Genomic DNA, 24,127 nt, shown 5'->3' with positions numbered 1-24,127 from the left:
TGCAGGAAATGGCCCACCTTGATTATCATACACATTGTGAAGAGAGTGGTCACTTTGGATGGGCTATTACCAGCAAGAGAGTGAGTTTGTCTGTGGGGGGGCAGAGGGTGAGAAAACCTGGATTTGTGCTGGAAATGGCCCATCTTGATGATCACTTTAGGTAAGCTATTACCAGCAGGAGAGTGGGGTGGGAGGAGGTATTGTTTCATGGTCTCTGTGTATATAATGTCTTCTGCAGTTTCCACAGTATGCATCCGATGAAGTGAGCTGTAGCTCACGAAAGCTCATGCTCAAATAAATTGGTTAGTCTCTAAGGTGCCACAAGTCCTCCTTTTCTTTTTGCGAATCCATGAGGGAAGTATTTCAACTACAGGTTTCAGAGTAGCAGCCGCACAAAGGACAGGAGGACTTGGGCCTCCGAATTTGTTGGTCCCTAAAGGTGCCCCAAGTACTCCTGTTCTTATTTCAACTACAACTCCCAGCAGCCCTGGCAACGAACGCGCCTCCAGAGGACTACACCTCCCAGCAGCCCCCGGGGCGAGGCCTCTAGCCCCCCCATCCGGGCCCCGCCCCCTGGCAGGACTCCATCTCCCGTGAGCGCTTGCGGGCGAGGCCCCCCCCGCCCCGTGCCGGGCTGTCCGAGCGGTGCCTGCAGGCTGCGGCGGGTGGCCGGGTGCGAGGCAGCCGGGGCGATGCTGGAGGAGGCGGGCGAGGTGCTGGAGTCGGTGCTGAAGGCCTCGTGCCTGCCGCTCAGCTTCCTGCTCTTCGTGCCGGCCGTGCTGCTGCTGCTGGGGCCGCCGCCCGCCGCCGAGGCCGCCCACGAGTTCACGGTCTATCGCATGCAGCAGTACGAGCTGGGCGGGCAGCCCTACGGTGAGTGGGTGGCTGGGTGAGCCCCGGGCCGGGCTGGGCCTGGCCTGGCTTCCCCCTCCCAGGCCCGGCCTGGTTTCTCCCCCTCCCCTTCCCTCCCCCCCCCCCCCCATTACCGCGGGGCCCGGCCTGGCTTAACCCCCTTCCCTTCCCGCAGCCCCGGGGCGGCCCTACGGTGAGTGGGTGGCTGGCTGGGTGGGTGGCTGGGTGAGCCCCGGGCCGGGCTGGGCCTGGCTTCCCCTCCCCACCACAGCCCCGGGGCAGCCCGACGGTGAGTGGGTGGCTGGGTGGGTGGGTGAGCCCCGGGCCGGGCTGGGCTGGGCCTGGCCTGGCTTCCCCCCCCCCCCCCCCAGTCCCGGGGCAGCCCGACGGTGGGTGGGTGGGTGAGCCCCGGGCCGGGCCTGGCTTCCCCCTCCCGGGCCCGGCCTGGCTCCCCCCCATAACCGCGGGGCCCGGCCTGGCTTAACCCCCTTCCCCTCCCGCAGCCCCGGGGCGGCCCTACGGTGAGTGAGTGAGCGAGCGAGCGAGCGCCGGGCCTGGCCTGGCCTGGCCCGGCCCGGCTTCGCCCCCTTTCCCCCGGGCCTGGCCCGGCTTCGCCCCCTTTCCCCCGGGCCTGGCCCGGCTTCGCCCCCTTTCCCCCCGGGCCTGGCCCGGCTTCGCCCCCTTTCCCCCGGGCCTGGCCCGGCTTCGCCCCCTTTCCCCCGGGCCTGGCCCGGCTTCGCCCCCTTTCCCCCGGGCCTGGCCCGGCTTCGCCCCCTTTCCCCCGGGCCTGGCCCGGCTTCGCCCCCTTTCCCCCGGGCCTGGCCCGGCTTCGCGCCCCCTCCCCCAGCCTCGGGGCGGCCCTATGGTGAGTGAGCGTCAGTTCCGTTCCCCCCCCACGGGGCCCGGCTTGCAGGGTTCTCTGCACCCCCAGCCCGCCCTAGGGTGAATCTGGCCCGGCCTCCGTCCACCCCACTGATCTCCGAGGCGCCCTGGCCCCCCGCCAGACTGACTGGGGGCTGGCGTCTCCCATCCCCGGGCCTGTCCAGGTTGTGCAAGTGGGGTGGCCTGCGCTCCCCGCCAGGGGCCGGACCCAGCTCTGCTCCCTGCACCGGGCCGGTGGGTGCAGGGCCTGGGTCGGGCGACACCCCACCGGGTGCTGGGCGACACTGGCCCGGACCTACATCTCGGAGACAGTGCTGTGGCCTGCACCCCCACGGCCTGCGTGCTCCTTGTCAGGGCACCCTAGCCTGCGGCTCCCTGGAGCCCTTCCCCGCCTCCTCACTGCCCCCTGATCTGTCTGTCCTAGCCGTGCCCCGAGGCCCACCTGACCTGTCACCATGGTATCTGCCTTGGCACATCCTGCCGCTCCCCAGGCTGGGGATCCAGAGCCAGGTCTCATCCCATGGCAGCCTTGCTGCACCTGGAGCTCAGTCACCTTTTCAGTTGACTGCGTTGGCCTAATGAAACGAACAAGCGTCCCTGGGCATAGAGGGCTCTGTCAGAGAACGGGGCAGTACTTCAAGCACCAGCTTCTGGACATGGCTTTGCGTTCTAGTGGCTGTGGCCCAGACAGGAAACCCCTTGTTTGGCAATATCCTCTCCAGTGAGCACAAAAAAAAAAAAGTGTGGGGGCTTCTCTCTTCCCTGCATCCACCACCCACGGGCTTTAATCGCTGTCGGACATCAGCTGATGTCCTGTCTGTGCTGCTAACTTTATTTAGCTGAGGAACCCAGCTTAGATTTAGCATCTGGTTCCCAGTGAGGTTTTTACTTTTCGCCCAGATTTATAACTGCTTTCACAGAAGCCGGGAGAAGGGTTAAGGGCATCTCCGGAGGTCACCGAGAAAGGGAGCGCAGGCTGCATGGCCACAGCTGAAGTTTCCTGTAATGCTGCACCAGGGTGCTTCTTGCACAACACGTCAGCATTGCAGTTAGCTCCGTTCTGTGATTACAAAGTTCTTCTCCCACTCCTAGGGCTAAATCCAGCCCTGGTCTGGCTTCAGTAGAGTTGCAGTCTCTGATGTTGGAGAATTTGGCATCTAAATTGTTCTGTTCATATATGCCTTTGACTTTTCCTCTCCTTTCTGTTCAAAGGTCAACTTTCCTCCTTCCTGAGCTATTCCGTTTTCACTTTTTTCCTTCCTCCCGACATATGCCTCACTGCTCCCTGGTCTGAAAGTTCTAGTCCCTTCTCCAATCTATTCCCCAGCCCTTTCTTCACATTACATTTCCCTCATCTTTCTCTCAGTCCTGATGTTCTTGAACTTTACGTTCTTATTGGTTGCTCAACATCTTGTCTTGAGTCAGAAATATAATATCCGGCATGAATTTCTTAAATGTTATAACCTTTTCCCTTCTCATATGCTGATTAACAGGGAACCAAGTATGGTTTCTAAGGGCTCTGTTCCTAGCCAAATTAGGGTTTATATTCTGCTCCTGTGTGGATCTTACAATTTTTTGTCATTGTGGTCTAAAACTTCAGCCATTTGTTGACCTCCAGAAATACTTAGGTATCCCTGATCCAGCCCTAGATTCATGTCCTAGAACTTTGGGGATTGAATCTCTAGATCTTTCTGAAATTCCATAAGATTAAACGGCACTAAAAGTGAACTAGTGTTGGCTAGATCTGTGTGCCTTGTAAATTATACCCCTGGTCTGATATTGGCCTATGAGATATATGAATGGACTGGATCCTTGTGGTTATTTCTGAACCAGAGTTTAATCATTGACAATGTTCAAACCTCCATTCTTGAGAACTTCATGAGCTCGTAGCTGTATTCTCTCATGGAGATACTGAGCTAGATCTCTTCAGACTGCAGTAGTCTTCACTGGCAGGTTTAGTAGGAGGCACTGTGCACAAATTTCAGTTGGCCTTGACTTCAGCTATAAGAATATTAAATCCAGTCAAGTGTTCACAACAGCTCTCTCTGATTCCAAGTTCTTGGACTCTTAGAAAAGCAGCATATTGATTTTTTAGATGCTTGCGATTAACTTTTAATGCTGTTTCTTTTTCTGGTTAGCTAAGTGAATTGTGTATTCTCTTTATCCCTTGCTAAACGCTTTGGGTAGCTAATGTTCCCATTCTGTGTGTGTTCTGAGGCCAGATGTTCTTTGGGGCAAAAGTTTTTTGTTGTTCCAAACTCTCAAATTCCTTTCCAATGGGATCAATTAGGTTTTTTAAAAGATGGAGCCTGAAGCAAGTTAAGAACAGAGTTTGATTTGTTTCTAATTCTATTAAAATAGAGTCCTTCAGATTATGAATAACGATATACATATTTAATTTTTCTGAGAAATTATAAAAAGGAGCTCTTTCTTGTAGTATCAACAGAAAACAATGTTGAGCTCACTCTGCAGCAGCATCTAAATTGAGGTCCATGCTGGGAACAGAATATGCTAGTTACAACCCTGTAAACAGTCATTGCTCTTGGGATTGTTGCATGGTTTTCCCGATGAGTGTGGGCAGATGTTTGTCTGGGAGGTATATTATAGATATAGGCCCCTCTGATCATGCAATCTGATCCACTGGTGTAGATCCCTGTGTCTGTGTAGGGGCAGAGGTCTGTACTAGTTGGGCTCAAGGAGGGGTAACTAGAGAAATTCTATAACTTGTGTTATATGGAAGCCCAAACTAGATGATCCTTCTGACCGTAAACTCTGTGGATCTGATTGCGGGACTGAGGCTGCATTACACACTACACTGCGTACCTTCATGCAGTGGGGCACGAAGTGCAGCTCTCGGGAAGAATGAAAATTCGTGTTCCCGCTGCTCAGGGAAACTGTGGCAGAACTCTGCTAACAAAGACCATGTTTAAACACTGTTGTGTAAAGGTGTAATGCGGTTCCTGGATGTGCTGCTGTCATTGGGGCCTAAACAGTAAAAAACAAAAAACCCTGTGCTTACATTGTAAAGAGGTTTGGCCTTTCCTCTGTAAACAAGTAACCATGTAAGCCGGGCTAGCCCTGACCTTCGCGATCCATGCAGGCAAGACTAATGTGAATTGGGGTACTGCCATGTTCAAGCATGTTGACTGACTTAAAAATACATTCTCCCATCCTATAAGTATGGCCTACATTCTTTGTTCTTAGATGTATACATTTACCCATACTAAAACCCATTGTTTGCTTGCACCCAGTGTACCAGGTGATCCAGATAGCTTTGAATCAGTTACCTGTCCTCTTTGTTATTTACCACTTCTCCAATTTTTGTGTCGTTTGTAAATTTTATCAGTGATGATTTTTTTTTTTCTTCCAGGCCACTGATAAAAATGTTAAATAGCATAGGGACAAGAAATGGTCCCTGTTGGACCCCACTGGAAACACACCCACTTGATGGCGATTCCCTGTTTACAATTAATTTTGAAACCTATTTGTTAGCCAGTTTTTAATCCATTTAATGTGTGTCACGTTAATTTTATATCGTTCTAGTTTTTTAATCAAAATGTAATGTGGTACCAAGTCAAATGCCTTAGAGAGGTCTAGATATATTATATCAACACTGTTATCTTTGTCAATAAAAACACTGTCAATCAAACTTGTAATCACATCAAGAAAAGATATCAGGTCAGTTTGACAGGATCTGTTTTCCTAAACCTATGTTGATTTGCATTAATTATATTATCCTCCTTTAATTCTTCATTAATCAAGTCCCATATTAGCCGCTCCATTATCTTTGTCTGGGATCAAAGTCAGGCTGACAGGCCTATAATTTCCTGGGTCATCTCATTTACCCTTTTTAAAAATTGGCACATTAGCTTTCTTCCAGTTTTCTTGAACTTCCCCAGTGCATCGAGACTTATTGAAAATCAACATTAATGGCCCCACAAGCTCCTCAGACAGCTTTTTAAAAAACTTTTGGATGCAGTTTATCTGGACCTGCTGCTTTAAAAATGTCTCACTTTAGTAGCTTCTGTTTAACATCCTGCAGAGATACTAGTGGAATGGAAAGTGTTGTCATTTCCATATGATGAGACTGGATTATGTTTTTCCCCAAATACAGAACAGAAATATTTATTGAACACTTCTGCCTTCCTGTATTTTTATTGATAATTCTATCAATTCCATCTAGTAATGGACCAACGCCACTGTCAGGATTCTTTTTGTTCCTACTACAGTTAAAGAACTCCGTTTTGTCCTTAACTCTGCCGGCCATATATTTCTCCTTGTGTCCCTTTGTTTTGCTTATCAATTTTCCACAATTTCAAATTTCTGATTTTATATTTTGAATAAGTTATTCATGTATAACCAACACCTTTTCATATATTATTTCAGACGGCTGTCTATTAGCATTTCAGTTCAGCTTGATGCCTGTGCTCTCAGGGAAGCTATTCGCAAAGCCAGAGGATGCAGCTGCCTGAACAACCTGCTGCCCAGATTTTCCCAGAAAGCACTGATACAGACATAGGTGGTAGATGCAGAGTAGCAAACAGATCTCATATATCGTTGTGCTGTGTGGGTTTGACTGTACTATATCAGTAATGGGGTCAGGTGAGCATGTCAGAATATGGTTCCACAAATGTGGTTGTAACCGATGTAGATGAGTGCACAGTGACTGCCTCTAACGTGCCCATCGTGGGCTTAGGAACCCAGGGGCAGATGATTAGTGTATCCCACAGGGGAAAGGGGGGAAAACTGAGGGTGTTCAAAAGGAATGGGAAGGGAGAAAGGAATAACTTAAGTGATTACAAATACCTGTCTCTGCTGGTGACTGTGGAAATAGTCAAGGCTGTTTAGCATGGAGAGTGTTCTGGGAACGGGATGCTGGTATTGATGAGATCTAGCCGATGGTCTTGTCCTCTCCTTCCCTGCAGGCACCAGGAATGCAGTGTTAAACACAGAGGCCCGCACTGTAGAGGCGGACGTGTTGAGCCGCCGCTGCGTGATGATGCGGCTAGTGGATTTCTCGTATGAGCAGTACCAGAAGGCTCTCCGCCAGTCAGCTGGGGCCGTGGTGATCATCTTGCCCAAGGCCATGTCAGCAGTGCCGCAGGATGTTGTCAGGGTAAATATCGCTCCAGACAGAGAGATGATGTTATTGGAGAAAGGGAGCAAAGATTCAGGTACAATATAGTGACTGAAACTCCCAGTTGTGGTTTAATGGGGTTTTTACTCTGTCAAGGTTAAGTTTAAAACTTTGATTTATGCCCCTCTGCTTTGGCCATTAGTATGCCTGCCTCCTTGCAAGTTCAATGGAGCCTAAGTGTGCCCCTCTCCTTCTAAATTCTCAGCAATTCATGGAGATAGAGCCAGAAATGCTGGCCATGGAAACCATTGTGCCGGTCTATTTTGCAGTAGAGGATGAAGAGCTGCTCTCCATCTATGAACAAACACGGGTTGCTTCTACATCACAGGGTTCGGCTTCAGCTGCTGAAGGTGAGTTGCAGCAAAAGGGGGGTTTAAAAGGAAGAAAACTAGCCATAATAATGTTCCTCAGTCAGGTGTGTCTAAGAATGGTAGGCAAAGGTTTCCACAAAATTCTGGAGATGCAGTGTGATCTAGTGGCTAGGGCGGTAGACCCCAGGAGTCCTGAGTTTTGTTCCCAGCTCACCTAATGTGTCACTTGGGCAGATCACTTAATCTTTCCTTGCCTCACTTTCCCCATCTTCAAATTGGAGATAATGATCTGTGGACGAACAGGCTATATAAGGGCTAAGTTATTATTTTACTTGGAGTGACATGATTTAGGAATATAGTTCCATAGAAATCCTTATTTCTGTTTCATCTCATTTGCAACAGCCTAGGGGCCAAATTCAGTAAAATTTGGTGGAAAGTTATTTTTTCTAAGTGGTTATAGCGGGTTACTGAGTCTCACAACTCTTTGGCCCTATTCCTGGCTCGGCCACTAATCACTGTCTTTGGGTAAGTAACTTAAAAACTTAGTGCCTCAGTTTACTCCACTGTAAATGGCTTTAATATTTACCTATCTGTCAAGAGTATTGGGCTTAGTAGTTTGTAACATCTTTTGGATCCTCGGGTGAAAGTTTCTGTAGAAGTTCAAAGTATTCAGATTTTTGTACAGAATTAAAATGCTTTGTCACTAGATGTGGAAATTTAAACAGTGAGCCAGAGAAGTTATGGGCTTATTTGACAAAGCTAGACTCTTTGTGAATCAGCTATCAAGGGAATTAAAGGGATAAGATTTTTTCCCCCCAGTATATTTCTTTTTTTCTAGTTCTGCTGCACACGGCGACTGCCAACGGCTTCCAGATGGTTACGAGTGGGGCTCAGAGCAAAGCTATCAGTGACTGGCTCATAACCAGCCTGGAGGTGAGTTCTAGATGGATCAGAACTGGGATCTGGGCTGCTAATGTTTATAGGAAAGCCCAGGAATTCACTGAGTGGTGCGTTGCTAAAGACTGGAAGTTAAAGCCTCTTCAGAGGAAATCAGAGATTTTTCAGCCACGTTGTAGAGGCAGCTTTTCTACCTTTCTGGATTCAGAAGCCAGAAAGCAGGTTAAGGGCTCAATACTGGAAGTCAGTGGGAGTATGATTCAGCACTGGGGCTGTTAGAAATTGACTGGGTGATGGTTAGGAGTGGTCTGTTGTGCCCCTGTACTCCAGGCAATAGGGTGATGCAGGAGGGGATGCTAGGTAATGCTCCTGTGTGTTCCATCCCTAGGGGAGGCTGACTGGTCTGGGAGGAGAGGATCTGCCCACCATTGTAATAGTTGCCCATTATGATTCTTTCGGCGTGGCCCCAGTAAGTATTATTTTTTCCCGCAGCTCTCTGTTTCTGTTAATGGGTTACTTCCTGGGACCTGTATCCCTGTCTCTTCTCCACCCTCTTGCTAGCGGGGTGCTTTCCACAGGAGCCTGTAAAGTCAGTGTGTTGCAACGGAAGTTGTTCTCTGTGGGGTGGGCGAGCGCTGTCATGTAGGCTTGTCTTTACATCTCCCGTTCTCTTCCTGCAGTGGCTGTCTCATGGTGCAGACTCCAACGGCAGTGGCATCTCTGGGCTATTGGAGCTAGCCAGGCTCTTTTCTCGACTCTACACCTACAAACGTACCCATGCTGGGTAAGAAGCTGCTCTCTCCACTGGAGAGCATGGGCGGGAGTGGGCACGTGGAAGGGGTTTTGGCTGTAAGAGGGACTCGTGAACAATCCTGCACCTGTGAAGTGTTATACGTGCAAAGTCCCTTAGCACAGTGACAGGGCTGGCAGGGTGAAACCAGGCTGCCTGTGTGCTGTTGTCACAAGCTCTGTTATGAAATAAAACTAAAATTTCATCTTTTTTCCTACACATCTGCTGTTCATGAATTATCATGCTTTTTCCTTTCTTCTCCTTGGAGTGGCTTATCAGTTTATGCTTTGTGCAAGGCAGAGGCTGCATGATCTAGTGGACCTGAGGGTAGGATAAGAGCCAGGAATTCTTGTGCTCTGATCCCTGCTCTGCCACTGTCTTACTGCATGGCCCATGGCAAGTTCCTTAACTTGTGTGTCTGGATTTCCCCATCAGCAAAGTGAGGCTAGAGATACAAGCCGATTGGGAGAAGGGATTGGTTAATGTGTGTAGAGTGCCTTGGAAATGTAAAGTACAGAAGTGCCAAATATTCAGTAAGAACTGTGTGTTCCAGCAGGCATTTCCTTGCCTTCTGTTAGTATGTGGATTCTGTCATATTCCTGTGTAGATGTTGCAGTCAAGTGCATATGGTATATAAAGGAAAAGCGCTCATGATTTTACTGAGGGACACAGCTCATAGTAACGAGCAAAAGTTAGTCTTTGGGCAGAGTTCAACTTGGATTCTATGCTCTGTCCTTCTTTACTTCTCCTAAGCCTGGGCATGCTGCCGCCACAGCCAAGGAGTCAATTCTGCTAACTATATTTTCCCTGTTTCTTGGTGGGCAGGTATAATCTGTTGTTCTTTGCATCTGGAGGTGGTAAATTTAACTATCAAGGAACCAAGAGGTGGTTAGAAGACAACTTGGATCACACAGGTGAGACAGACACCTAGGATGGGAACAGTGTACTGCAAGCTTAGCTGGGTGGAGCAACTTCAGCCATGAAAACATCCACTGTCTGTGCTGTGATAAGTTAGGATAGGGAGTGGGGTGGTAAACTAACTTGAGTGGCTGTGATGCCATTTGCAGGCCAAAGATTAGATCACTGTATGTGTTCTGTGCTCTCTGGAGAGAATGTGATTGTCTTGGGGCTGTTTGGTTGAGGAACATGTCAGGGACATGAGAAGTATGTGCGTCAGGACTAGGACCTACAGTGAACTCCTCCAGCAAATGTACATTCCAGAGAGAAACTGTTATCTTCTGTGAGTATGCACAAAGGAATCCCAGACTAGTGTTTAGAGCATGACTTGGGATTGGGAGATCATTCTCTTCCTGACTGTCACTGACTTGCTGTGTGACGTTGGATGGGTCACTTAACTTCTCTGCTTCCGTTTTCCCCTCTAAAATCAAGATAATGTTACTGATCTATCCCTACAGGATTATGGGGATTAATATGTGGGTAAGGCACTTTGAGATCCTCAGGTGGAAGATATCCATTATTGCCTGTGTGCATGTTCTGTTTGGTTGGATGGGCTTTTAATATCAGCTGAATCCATACTGACCCACTATAATAAGGTATATATTGTAAAGTGTCTTCCATGCTATTTGTATTGCAGCTGTTGTAAGAGGAGTTATAGGGTGCATACTGGCCTCCTTACTGTGCATCTGTCATATCTGACCATGCTGGGAGATCTCCTCTCCATATGTCCTGCACATGTGTCTAGCCCCGAAAGCGTGGGGTGGAGTTTCATGGGTTTGGATGCGTCTGTTTCAGATTCCAGTTTGCTGCAGGATAATGTGGCATTTGTTCTGTGCCTTGACACCCTGGGCAGAGGGAACAGTCTTCACCTCCACGTCTCAAAACCTCCTAAGGAGGGGACCCTGCAGCATGCTTTTCTGAGGGAGCTGGAAATGGTAACGAAAAACGTCAACTTCGTTGGGGAGGGTGGGTCGTGCATGTGCTCATGGATGGGCATTTGGGTGTGAGTTGCTATGGGGAGCTCTTCTGCTTCTATAAAGGATAGAGGGTGTGAAATTAACGTGGCTAAAAGTGATGAGGGGAGGAAGCCCTGATATCATCCAAGCCTCATTTCTGGTGGCCTTGATTTGGTGCAAGGAGTTATCTATCATTTGGGAATCCCCCTTTCCTTAAAACAATGGCTCCTTTTAGAGCTTCTTGCTTGTACCAACTGACTAGCCAGCTCCTGCCGCAGATGGCTGCCTTGGCAGCTTGGGGACTGTAGAATGTTGCTTTAATATTGTAAGCCAGGTTTTCAGGGTTGCTACATATTTTCCGGGTGCATCTGCCTTAACCAGCCCTTCCTGAAGGACGTTGGCAGAAACATACCCTTGTTGGAATAGGCCCGGGGGAGGGAAGGTGTAACCATCTATAACACTAGAACTCCAGCCTGGGTTTTGAGAAGGAAGGATGGGGAATGTGTTCTAAAGTGATGGGATCTGTTCCATGACCTCCGGGTCACCCTTTTCCTGGGCTGCTTGGCTTCTCCCACAGGTGGTCGCGAGCCAGTTTCCGGAAGTGAAATTCTCCATGGTGCACAAGAAGATAAACCTGGCTGAGGACATGCTGGCATGGGAGCATGAACGCTTTGCAATCCGCCGCCTGCCTGCATTCACCATTTCCCACCTGGAGAGCCACCGGGACGGCCCGCGCAACAGCATCATGGACATGAGGTCAGTGGCTCTGAGGGGAAGGCGCCAGCAGATCAGTTGTTGAATGGACATGTGGGCTAGAGACACTTACAAACATGATTGTTCCGGTGTCTTAACTTTTTCAAGTGGTTAACACCACATCAGGAACACTGAGAAATCAAGACCAAGACCTGGGAGTGTTGGGTCTATAACTGTGTCTTGATTGGGCAACCTCTTCTTCCTCCTTTATGGATGAAGTTTCACCATAGTTCTATGCAGTGAAAAGAGCTTTCCTGAGAGAAAACTGTTACCATAGCCAGATTTACACCTCCCTTCTCTTGTAGGTCACGAGTTGACTCTAAGACTCTAACCCGTAACACCAGGATCATTGCTGAGGCATTGACTCGGGTCATCTACAACCTAACTGAGAAGGTAAGACTGTCCCCCACATGCACCCGCTGCCCGTTGTCCAGGTTTTTCGGTTCTCCTACACCACCATGCCTGCTTTTGCAACTGCATCCCTTTTCTCTCTTCACAGGGAGCGCCTGCTGACCTGCAGATCTTCACAGAGCAGATGGTAAGGGAGCAGGGGGGCATAGATGTAGCCTGGGGGGAGAGGGCTCTGGAGACCTTTGATCAGCAGCATAAGTTTGTCTTCTCTCTCTGGCGTCCTCTTTCTGCAGCAGATTCAGCAGGAGCAGCTGGAGTCTGTGATGGACTGGCTGACCAGTCAGCCCAGAGCGGCCCAGCTTGTAGATAAAGACAGCACCTTCCTCAACACCTTAGAATATTACATGAGCCGCTATCTGAAGGATGTCAAGCAGCATCATGTGAAGGCAGATAAACGGTAAGTGAGGCAGGTAAATGGGGCAGGGAGAAAATGTGGTGTGCTCCTGACATGCTTAAACTGACTTCCCCCTTATTGCGTTCCTGCCTCCAAGAGTAACAGCTTCTCAGGTGTTCTCCTCAGCGTGTGAGGTGCCTGTACCCCCCATTTCCTGCTGCACCTGTACAGTCTGGTCACATGTTTTTTACACTCTTAACAGGACATTCTGCCTTCTTTAAGGAACTCCCAAGAATTCCAGTGGGCATAATTACAAGTCGTATCTTCATCAGTGAGAAGAGGGAGGGCTTGTTTTTTCACTGTTCAGCCCCCTCCTTCTCCAGAAGTCCTCCTTGTTAAATACTGCGGTACCCTGTCTGAAGGCAGTGAGAGAGGAGCAGCAGTCTTCTGGCACCAGGAGAGCATTGCCTGCTTTTAAAACAAAGGCAGTCTCTCATCCTGATTTAGCTGCTTGGGATGAAGATGCTTGTGAGCCCAGTGAGGTGTCTCCAGGGCACTGGCTCTTTGAGACAGCTAAAAATTTGTATGGAAATGGAGGACAAATGGTCTTGTTCTTGTGTGTAAATAAACAGCATTTTGCCCCACCCCGGGAATGGGGTTCAGCTTTCCAAGGTTTCCTCTCTGGTTGGGATAGGAGATGAGTACTAGTTTATCCGGGTACCTGCTGAGAGCTGTAAACTGGCTTAAAGGGGTATGTGAGGCTGTCAAGCTTACCTGTCACTGGTTGATTGCTTGTGTGACAAGGGGGACAGGAGACGAGTGAGTTCTGGGGCTGTTTTTATTTCCTCTGGAACCAGCGCCCAGAAATGTTGCACCATCTGAAGAGCTCATTCTTTCCACAGGGACCCTGAGTTTGTTTTCTATGACCAGTTGAAGCAGGTGATGAACGCATACAGGTATATATTAAGGCAGGGGTTGGGTATTTCATCTTTCTCTAGGGTTGTAACTCCTTTGGTGACCTCACCCTTTGTTGGTCCATTTCAGGGTGAAGCCAGCAATCTTTGACCTGCTCCTGGCTCTCTGTATAGCAGTCTACCTCGGAGTTGCCTATGTTGCAGTCCAGGTGAGGAAAAAAAGGAGCGATCCTTCTATTCCTTCACTTCCTCTTTAAACTATAAGAATGTATGAGCCAGGTATGCTCTACTGGCATTCAGGTCAAATTCAGAGTGTGAGAGAGAGAGACTCTTCTCTGGATGAGAGAGGACCCATGATTTTTGAGACCCATTAACTCTTCTGGTGCTGGTGTTTTCACCTCCATGGGTGTCTTCACAGTGTTATCAGGCTCATAATTCAGCCCCCTCCCGCAATGTGGAGAGGAATATACAACAGCTTTCTGCCCCGAGTTATGACTCCCGCACACGGGTTTTAGACAAAGCAAAACAAGTTTTTTAACTACAAAAGTCAGATTTTAAGTGATTATAAGGCATAGCAAACACATCGAAGCAGATTACCTAGCATATAAACGAAACATGCAAACTGAGCTTAACATACTACGTAGATCCAATATGAATAGCAAATCCTCACCCTAAGTGATGATACTAGCAGGCTGCAGATTCTTAAGGGGCAAGCTGCACTTGTTTATAGCTTGGAATCCCCAGGTGTTCAATTCACAGGCTAAAAATCCCTTTAGTGGGTCCAGCACCCCCCACCCCCCCAGTGCAGTCTTTGTTCCTCAGGTGTTTCCAGGGGTCTCTTTGGGTGAGGAGTCAGTGAAGAACCAAGATGATATCACTTCCCTGCCTTAAATAGTTTTTGCATATGGCAGGAACCCTTTGTTTCAAAGCTTGGTTCCTACACCAGTCAGTGGAAAAACACTGATGCCCCAAGATGGAGTTCAGCACCAGGTGACCTGGTCAAATGTCCCTGTAGGGTCACAGCAGCCATGAGTCGGAGTCTGTCTGCAGCATCCTCAGGAAGGCTCCCAGGTGGGAGATAAGCTTCTTCTAAGGCCTGTTGTTTTCGCTAATGGCCCTTCCCCACTCAGGTTTTCAGAATGAAAGCATCTTGTCTAGTGGGCATTCCCCAGGTGTAAACACATTTGTAATACTGATATATAGTCAGTATTCCTAGCTTCAGATACAAAAATGATACGTGCATGCAAATAAGATAATCATATTCAGTAAATCATAACCTTTCCAATATCTCACATGACCTATCTTGCATAAAATACATCATAATTATGCCATAATCGTATAATATCACCATGAAGAATATGTGGTGCTGTGTCACAGAGACCATTGAGAGTCTGGCTCCTGATCTTGGGTTAAATGCTCAATAAAAGGTAACCATGTTGGGTCACAGTCTGTACCCAGTCCTCTTGTTTCATAACAAGCTTTTTCTTTTATTTCTTTTTTTAAGTTAGATGCTTCAGGAAATGCCCACCATTTGATGAATGTCTTTTATATATTAACAATAATATTAAATAGAAAGAAAAGCACAGAATACTGTTGTATAATTCAAATGGTCCTGTCCACCCATTTATTTCTTATTAGTTAGCTAGATTGATGAGGGGTCATTTGGAGGCTGCTGCTAAGGTTAGGGTTTGTAACCAGGGTTTGTTGAATATCTGCAGAGGTCATTTAAAAGAAAATAGGACTCACGTGGGTTTTTCAATGATTTCTAAAACAGCAAAAAATAAGACCAGTGTTAAAGGATTAGCGGTTGGCCTTAATCTGTGGTTTTACCTGTTGTTTTGCAATCCCCAAATCACTACAAGCCAAATGTTACTATCAGTGGGCCAGATCATGTGCACTGAAGTCAGTGGGAGTTTTGCCATCCATTTCAATTGGAGCAGGTTCCAAAAGTACTGATTGCAGATCAACAGCAAATACTCCTGGCAATTCTCCATGAAAACAGGAGTTGATGATGGTACTGCGGGCAGGCCCAGTGAGTGTTTCTGTAAGTAATTCATTGTTCTTTCCTCATAACCCTGGCTTCACTTGCTGTACTGTAACAACTGAGCCTAGTTTGCCAAGCCCTGAGCAGATCTATCCAGAAGGAGGCAGAGTTCTCCTTAGGGCAGGGTTATGAGTGTGAACTCAGCCCTGACTCAGATATTGCATTTATATGCTAGCACTGCCTCCAGCCTCCTAATGAGCTCCTTCTTCCCTGTGAGCAGAGAAGATCACACATTGCCAGTTTGCTAGCACTGTCATGGACTCACTACTCTTTTCCCCCCTCCCTTTTCTAGCACTTTGGTCTCCTTTACAAGACGGTACAGAGATTATCCCTTAAATCCAAGCAGCAGTGAAGTGGCAAATCACCAACCCATCGAGCAGCACTGAGCCACCCGTGAGCCCAGCAGGAGCTTCTGCCTTCCACTGGCTCCTGCCATTTCTCCCTCTCTCCTCTAACCATCCTGGAGGAAAGCAGAGATTAACAGAACTTTCAACTCTTGTGCACTGTTTTTGGGTCTCCCCCCAACTTGTCCATTTTCCTTCATTTTGTGGCGAGGGAGATGCGCAGAGACTCAGTCAATCCGTGCAGATTGTTTAAACACTGAATGGCTGATGCAAAGTTCCCTCCGAACAAGAAGTTTCTGTAAGTGTGAAGGTGCTGAACCTGGTTTCACAGGCATGTGCCATACAGCCAGCTTGGAGGCTGAATCCACAGGGCAAGGGGATGGACAGCTCGGCCCAGCCAACTGGACTCAGAGCACTCGTTTTTTAAAAAATGTGCACATGTAAATTAAAAGATAATTATTAGCGCGTTTCATACTGCACCTCTTCCTTCTCAGCAAGCAGTGTCTTCAGCAAACCGCTTATTGCATTTTCTTTGGACAGTGCAATAACCGGTTCTCCTTTTGGAAGTGCACTGTAAACGATCTTGACTGTTAATCTGATTGGGAAATGAGAAAGGATCATTAACTGGTTGCCACAGTAGGATTCCTTCCATAGCATGTTTTGCTCCCTCAGCTGGAGGCTGCATTCCGCTGTGCCCAGGTTCCTCTGAGGTTGATATCCCTCAGTTTGATGCTGTTGCCACTCTGTGCTTAACTCTCACTGATGTGTGCAGGTGTGTGGTGTTCTTTTTTTTTTTTTTTTTAAGGGGTTCCTAAGTTTATAGTTGCTGCCGGATCAGGTCTCAAGCCATTCTGTATATTTAAACACTTTGATGGTTAGATTAATAATATAAGCAGGAGCGACTTAGTTCCTGTCATGATCTCCGGTCAGTAATCCATTCGCTTCCATTCCTTTCTCTTTCCACTTGCAGTTGGGCAGATTTTAGTCTTGTTCATCTCAGGGTCTTGTTTAGCATTTCTCATCACTATTCTTTATAAAACACTGGTCCTAGCCTAATAGTATTGGTAACTTGCCAAGGCTCTGTTGTTGCTTCCTTTACATGCACCCTGTGGTATGTTTGGAGGGAGGTGGGATGTTAGTGGTGATTTTTAAGAAGGTTTTATGAAAATGTCATTAAACATTACTGTTTTCAGATTGTAGCTAAGAGCACGTGTTACAGCTGGAGCTCACCTGTTCTCCAGTACTTTTTTTCTCAAGCAAGATCTTACTTCTTCTGTTTGCTAATACATAACGATGGGGAAATTACACTGTTGCCCAAAGCTGTTGTTAATGCATGTGCAGAGGCCTGGGAATTTTCCAGTCTAGACAGACAAATGCCAAAGTATGCTCTCTCTCCATTTTAAACCCCTCTGAATTTCACAGCCTCAGGTAAGTGGAACACTGTGTCTTGCAACCATTTTCTGATGATTCCCCAGGCTGCTTAGCAGAGTAGGTGCAGCAGTGTGGTAACCACCATGTTCCTACATGGAAACCTCTCAAGACCTTTCCCAAAAGTTGTAAGTTAATGGCATCTGTAGATGGCACTTTAAAGACCCAAATCTCCTGCAGGCAACAGCAATCTAACATTTAAAATACTTTCTGTAGTTACTGTACTTCCATGCATAGATCTAGTACTTCTACAAGCTAAGATGACTCTCTTTATTTAAAACACCGCTTTCCATTTGAGGCTGAATTTCGATCTTTTGTGGCTTGGAGTTGAACTATCCACCTTCCTGTAAGCAAGAAAAACATTAGCTGAGTGTCCTCATTTGCATTATTCACTGAACATGGATTAGCTAGGAAAAAGTGGTGGATTGTAGCCAGATGCCCTTAGTAGTATTGTCCTTTGGATAGGGATTGAAACCCTGATTTTTCAACCATCTTTTTTTTAAAAAGCAAGAGAAAATGCACCTTGCCCAAGGCTCTTCACGCTATTGCCAAGCTTTCGAATCCACAGTGGCTCACTCTAACGGGCCTGATTAGCAGAAGCACTTGCTGAGTTACTGCAGCTCCCAGTGACATTCGATTGGTATCATAGGTGCCCAGTGCTTCTGAAAATCAGGCCCTCGAGAGACGTGCCTTTTGCTAGCTCTTGGGTGCTTCCTTAAAATAGGTTCCACTGTGCGTTTGGTGGTTTTAGCATCACCTCTGGACAAGCCCTTCCTAATGGATTTGAAGCCTGTTTCCTTCTTGCTTTGGAATAGTTGGAGGAAAAATTTGACTGCCATTAGCTTTTATGCCTTGTAACATTTTATGCCCTGCATGCAGCAGCTGGGAGGAGCAATTGCACGGAGAGTCCTGCTCAGCCTTAGGATGGAGCATGCCCATTACAGATAGTCTGACAGGTAGATGCTCCTAAGATTGTAAACCCTTACTGATCATGTGCATACGAAGATGTTTCAGAGGCTTATAACTGTGTTGCAACTTGCTAGTGCTCTACACCCCAAGGAATGTCTCCTTTCCTTCATCCCAGCTCATTACTGAACCAGGCTTGCTGGGACACCGTTACTCCATTTAGAACAGCTAATAGGAAGTAAGTTATGAGCAATCCTGCTTTAATTCACTTTAATATAAGTAATATTTACTAATAGTGGGCAGAAACGAACAGAGCCAGTGTACTCGCATACGCAATGAAAAGCCCATTCTGGCATCTTCAAGACAAGAAGAGACTGAAGCTCATAGGTGCTGGAATTAGGGGTACGGGGGTGCCGCAGCTTGAAGTGGTTTCCATCATATTCAGGGTTTACAGTTTGGTTCAATGGCGCTCAGCAGCCCGCCTATACAAGTTGTTCCAGCGTCTGCTGAAGCCTGAGAGTAACAAACATCTCCGCCAGCGTGAACAATTGATTGCAGCTCTGATCCCTTCAAGGTTGTAGTATTAAACCAACTGTTTACAGCTCTTTACATGGTGGGAAATCAATACCAGAAGTTCCTGATAATGTGAAATAACATAGTGGCAGTTATCTTAAACCAAGGAGGGTAGGGCCACAAGGTTACAATGCATATTCAAAGGCATTGGTGGAACAATGACCTGTTCTCTCCAGAGTCAAAGCAATTTACCCTGTGATCTCATTTAGGCATGCCTAGCCCTATCCTGTCACTATAGAAAGTAAGTTCAGCTCATGGTAATTATTGCAGCTAGGGGCATTGCATTGCTGATCACAGTGTTCCTGCTGATACCAAAGCATTCATATATTCCTCAATGTGCGATAGCAGAATTACAGCCTCCTCACAGCTGAAGCAGAAAGTGGCTGCCACTTTTTGATCTATTTAAATCAGGTATAAACATTTAACAGAGAGGGTAATGAACCACTGGAACAATTTACCAAGGGTTGTGGTGGATTTCCCATGACCACTTTAAAATCAAGATGGGATGTTTGTCTAAAGATCTGCTCTATTAATTATTTTGGGGACGTTCTCCGGCTGTATACAGAAGCTCAGGTTAGGTGATCGCGGTGGTCCCATCTGGCCTTGAAATCTTTCAGTGTATGAATGCAGTCTTGTACTCTCATCCCACTATTGCAGGTCCCTGAAATTAAAATGTCTTATTGCTGGGAGTTGTCAGTTTTGCTGGGTTCCCCTTGCAAAGTCAAACTGGAAACTTCCAACCAATCCGTGTGCCGTCCCTTGCGTTGTTTTGTAACAACGAAAAGTGATGATGCTGCACCAGGCAGTTTCAGATTTCACAGTATCTGCTTAATCTTCCCAACCATAAAATACCATACAGGAAGAAATCCAGCCACCGTTTGTCTGAATGTAATAGATTCCAAGGCCGGAAGGGACCACTGTGATCTCTCAGGTATATCTGCAGGGCATGGGCCATGGCTCACCCTTAGCCTACCCATGTGCCCTGTCTCTGCTTTTGGTTTGCCTGGCAGAAGTAATAATTAAAATGGGTAACCAAGTTCATGCAGGTGGGACAAGATTATGCCTTAGCTAAAATGCAACTATGGGACAATGCTGCTAGCATCCTTCTCAACTTTCCCTGCTATCTTAAGGCTATGAAACAGCACTTACTTACGCTTTCCAAACAGGCTTTGTCTATTGCCACCATTTTTCAGTCTCTCTGCTCACACAGACTGCTGGGGAGGCTATACACACGTAACTTGCTCCCGTGCAGCCTGTGTTACTACATTTAAGAATGTTTTTATTTTAACTTCCCTATTTTGCACACAAGAAAATCAGTCCAGAGTGATTAGGTTTGAGGAGGATAGATTCCTTGAACAATAGTGATTGGTTTTTGCCAGTAGAATTAGTAATCCCCACACTGTTTTTGAGTTTATAATCTCTGCAAGAAGGGAAGAAACTCTAGAAGTTATCACCGCAGCTCTGTCCTGTGGAGTCTGGTGTATAATAATTGCGGTAGAAAAAGTTTACATATAATGGGCCAAATTTTGCAATCTTGAATTGAAACTCAGACAGCAATGCATTAAGATTGAACTAATCCCTTTAAGCAAACTCCCCTTGAATTCAGTAAGAGTTTTGCTTGATTTAAGGATGGCAGAATTTGGCCAGGCAAGAGAGTTTACTGTGCTGAAAAGCTGGCTATCTTGAAAACCTGCCACATACAAACTACCTCCAATACTTAATCCTATGCTTGTACCTTCTAGTGTTACCAAACTTAATACTCTGCACGTGCAAAAAGGACTTTTCAAACACTGAGCTTAGTTATATTTAGGTGCAAATTGAAAGGGGGTTCTACTCATTGAGGATGAGCCAATATGAACATTTTAAATTGTAGATTTCTGCTACTTTTTAGGGGGAGGGGGTGAGCAAAACAACCCAAACAAACCACCAACAAAAAACAAACAGAAAACCCATAACACGCACCAAACCAAATTGGCTTAAAATGAGCAGTGCATGCTTTTTTTCAGCTACCCATAACACAAAAGCATCTGGATACATTTTTGCTTATAAATTCCAAAACTGTCTCATCTGTACTGTGATGAAGAATGGATAATTTCAGCTGAATTTATCTTTTGAGCATGTAAAAATGAGGTTTAAATTAAAGTCTTGATGGTTGCCTCAACTTACTTGGCTCACTGCTATAATTATTTTTTAGGCTTTGTGCAATTCACTGGCTTTTCTGGCTTCCTAAATGAAGCCCCCAGAACTCATTCATCTAGGATAACCCAACTACTGGCCGTGTCAGCAATTGCATAAAGACTTCTTCCATCTAGCAGATCCAGCACATTATCTGAAAGGCCAAAAAGAATGCTTAAAGGGGTTAGTTAAATCTTAATGCCGTTCTATCTGAGTCCTGGGGCTAGTCACAATGTATTTTGAGTGCTTAACTTTCTGTTGTGGCTTTGCCGGTTGCTTTTAAAAGTAAGCCTCTCAGCTTCCTCTCATAAGTAAGCCTCTCACCCGTTGGACATGGGTCTTCCAGCCTCCAACCCAAAGCTGCATGTTGTCTGCCCCGTATAATTCAGTAGTTGAAGATCCTGTCCCTGCTTGTGAAAACCCTGAGCAACACCCTGATTTTTCTAACATCCTACATCTATTAACGCTTAATCTGTATCTACCAATTTGCCAGTTCAGGAGTAACCAACATAACCTTCCACCACCTCATCTTGGCTGTCCTGGAGCAGCTGTCAGTGAGCCACGGGAGGCATTGCTCTCTTCCTGTCGAGGCATGATTAGAGGCACACTAACATTCTTAGCCCCCAATAACCTGCAAAACCAAGTCTGGATTTCTTTGCACATAAATGGAAAAGGTGCTAGGCCACCGGCCTGCTTCTCTGCAAGTGCAGAGCACTAGCTCTAGTTCATCAGACTATTCCTGTGCTACCAATGCTAGGCTACAGAGCTGTTCCACGGTAACACTAATCCTGCATTTTTTGTGTGCGCCCGTTTTCATGATAACGGTTCTTCTAGACTTGTGCATCTGTTGTTGTTTGGCAGGTACCACTCAGTTCTGGCCATTCTCCATTGGAGGAAGGAGTACAATCAATACACATAGGCACAAATGGTGAATTTTTATTTTCACTGCCAGAGATGTTTTTTAATTTACTGCAGAGACTTGTTGGGTTTTTTGTGTCTCTTTCCGGAATCACTCAATGCATTTAATTAGGGGACGTGCATTATGGAGAGAAAATGTTCTGGAAAAGAAAAATAAAATCATTATCAGTAGACATGTCTGTTTACTCTTTGTGTGCCTAAGGGGTGAGCCTGTTGCCTGTGTTAATGTCTGGTATGGTGAAACAACCAAAGAGCAGGAGGTGGCTGTAACCAAAATGCATAGCAGACCAGTGCACTCAGCATATGAAACTTTTTGCCAAAAGGCTACAAAGAGGAGCAGCTGCAACTTTCCGTTTCTGCTGCTGTAGTGTGTATATGAGCTGAGGACTTTAACTCTGCTATAGCAGCAAGCCTCTGAGTTTACATGGCAATAAGGCTTCTGGGGTTCGTTGAAGTCAATGTGAGTCTTTCTATTGACTTTAGTGAGCTTGTGTGTTTTGGGCACTGTAGGAGTGCTAGATGTCTTTAACCACCAGTTTACTTTTTAATATAATGGAGAAACGGAGACCATGCAGCTGGAGTAGAAGCAGTGCAGTCCCTGCGGTTAATTCTCCTTCCTCCTGAGGCCCATTGGTCATGCATCTGGGTACCGAGTACAAAAAATATTTTACAGCATGGCCCTCCCTGGGCTTCCACTGTAAGGAGACACACACATAAACACCCACCGCCAGCAATATGCTGCTCTAGTAAGATGAGCTGTGCATCATTTGCTGAAGATCAGTATAAACTGGTTTACTGGGCCCAGTATAAACTGGGGGTTAGTGGGTACTGGTTTTGCATAGAAAGACTGAGCAAAAGTGTCTTAATTGTCCTGATGATGCCTGGTCTGTCAGGTTAGGAACTCCCTGAGTTGTGTTTCCAGTTCTGCCACTTTCTTATTCTCTAGTTTTGGGCAAGTCATGTAAGTGTGTGAATGCCTCCGTTTCCCCCTTTGTAAAACAGGGATGTTAAAACCTTCTTGGGAAATTCTCTACATGAGATTATTATTTATATTCCCCTAGCACCCATAATGTCACAGGCACAGTCCAGAGAGAATCAGACTGTCCTTGCCCTGAGAAGCTTATAATTGGATGTCTCCAAAGTGCTATATAACTAGCAGATATTACAATGGTGGGACCCAAAGGGTGTCTGTATAGTCTGCCAACCCTAGTTTCTTTTGGATTGGGGCCACAATGTACACTTCCAGTTGTAGAGAATGTGCCACAAACAGGAATGCTTATCACCTGTGTTTGAGACAATTTTTCAACCCACAAACTTTTACCACTGGTGCCAGTGGATATTTGCAGATTTCTACCTACCTGATTTTAACATTGGCACTGAACACTGCAGCTACATAAGCCAAAAATGTTCAGTGTGGAACTTTCAGAGCAATCTTTGTTAAGCCAAATATTTTTTATAAGTCTTAAATATATAACCTCCCTGGTGGTTATAGACTTTGGTCACCTGGGGTGTTGTAACATCTTCCATTGCTATAGTGTCTTACACACCAAATATTTGAGAGAGAAGGTGGGTGAAGTAATATTTTATTGGACCACCTTCTGTTGGTGAAAGACACAAGCTTTTGAGTTTACAAACTTGAAAGCTCATCTCTTTCACCAACAGAGGTTGGTCCAATAAAAGATACTACCTCACCCACCTTGTCTCTCTAATATCCTGGGACCACCACAGCAGCCCTGCAATACCAAATAGCTATATGTTGTTTACATACAGCGTTCCTGAAATGCAACCCCTTCTGGGGTGACAGCCAGCTGTCACATGGACAAACACTGCACAAATCAGAGTGGGGATTACAGATGCTTGTCTATACAAGGAAATTAATTTGGGTTAAAATAGGGTGTGAAAAGGAGCACCTTATTCCAAATCCACAAAGCTAATTTGTCATAAAACATTCTTATTCCAGAATAAAGGCATCCACACAAGGAGTTAATCAGGAACAGCTATTCTGGAATAACTCTCCGTGTAGACAAGCTCTTCCTCATGAAAAATACCATGGGAGCTTTGATGTCCATGTGGAGTGGAGGTCCTTGGTTTTGAAGGCCTCACCCTACAGCTTTACCCTACTGGATTTATCTATCATTAGGGCCCTATCAAATTCACGGCCATGAAAAACGCGTCACAGATCGTGAAATCTGGTGTCCCCATGTGAAATCTGGTCTTTTGTGTGCTTTTACCCTGTACTATACAGATTTCACAGCGGACACCAGCATTTCTCTAACTGGGGGTCCTGACCCAAAAGGGAGTTGCAGGAGGGTCACAAAGTTATTTTAGGAGGGTTGCAGTACTGCCACCCTTGCCTCTGCGCTGCCTTCAGATCTGGCTGGCTGTAGAGCAGTGGATGTGAGCGGGGCGCCCAGCTCTGAATGCCGCAAACCCCCCCCCCACACACACCCACACAATAACCTGATGACCCCTGCCCCACAACTCCTTTTTGGGTCAGGACCCCTACAATTACACCACCATGAAATTTCAGATTTAAATAGCCGAA

At 46.5% G+C, this 24,127-nt stretch overlaps 1 protein-coding gene across 2 annotated transcripts; it reads left to right on the top strand.

Moving 5' to 3' along the window:
• The first annotated feature begins 498 nt into the window (after positions 1–498).
• NCLN (nicalin) lies at positions 499–21,753 on the top strand. Of its 2 annotated transcripts, none has more exons than XM_037885544.2 (15): positions 499–873; positions 6,660–6,850; positions 7,077–7,221; positions 8,021–8,115; positions 8,468–8,548; positions 8,760–8,863; positions 9,695–9,783; positions 10,622–10,761; positions 11,360–11,538; positions 11,841–11,928; positions 12,035–12,073; positions 12,180–12,343; positions 13,183–13,236; positions 13,325–13,403; positions 15,531–21,753. In XM_037885544.2, the coding sequence occupies exons 1-15, from the start codon at positions 693–695 to the stop codon at positions 15,588–15,590; spliced, it is 1,689 nt and encodes a 562-aa protein (XP_037741472.1). In that variant the 5' UTR covers positions 499–692; the 3' UTR covers positions 15,591–21,753. The 2 variants fall into 2 exon arrangements, with proteins under 2 accessions (XP_037741472.1, XP_037741473.1); XM_037885545.2 differs by having other exon boundaries at positions 583–873; positions 12,183–12,343.
• Positions 21,754–24,127: the final 2,374 nt, after the last annotated feature.

Source organism: Chelonia mydas, chromosome 25 (genome assembly GCF_015237465.2).
Source record: "Chelonia mydas isolate rCheMyd1 chromosome 25, rCheMyd1.pri.v2, whole genome shotgun sequence".
In the NCBI taxonomy this organism is placed as follows: domain Eukaryota; kingdom Metazoa; phylum Chordata; order Testudines; family Cheloniidae; genus Chelonia; species Chelonia mydas.
This window is presented reverse-complemented; position numbering and strand designations above follow the sequence as displayed.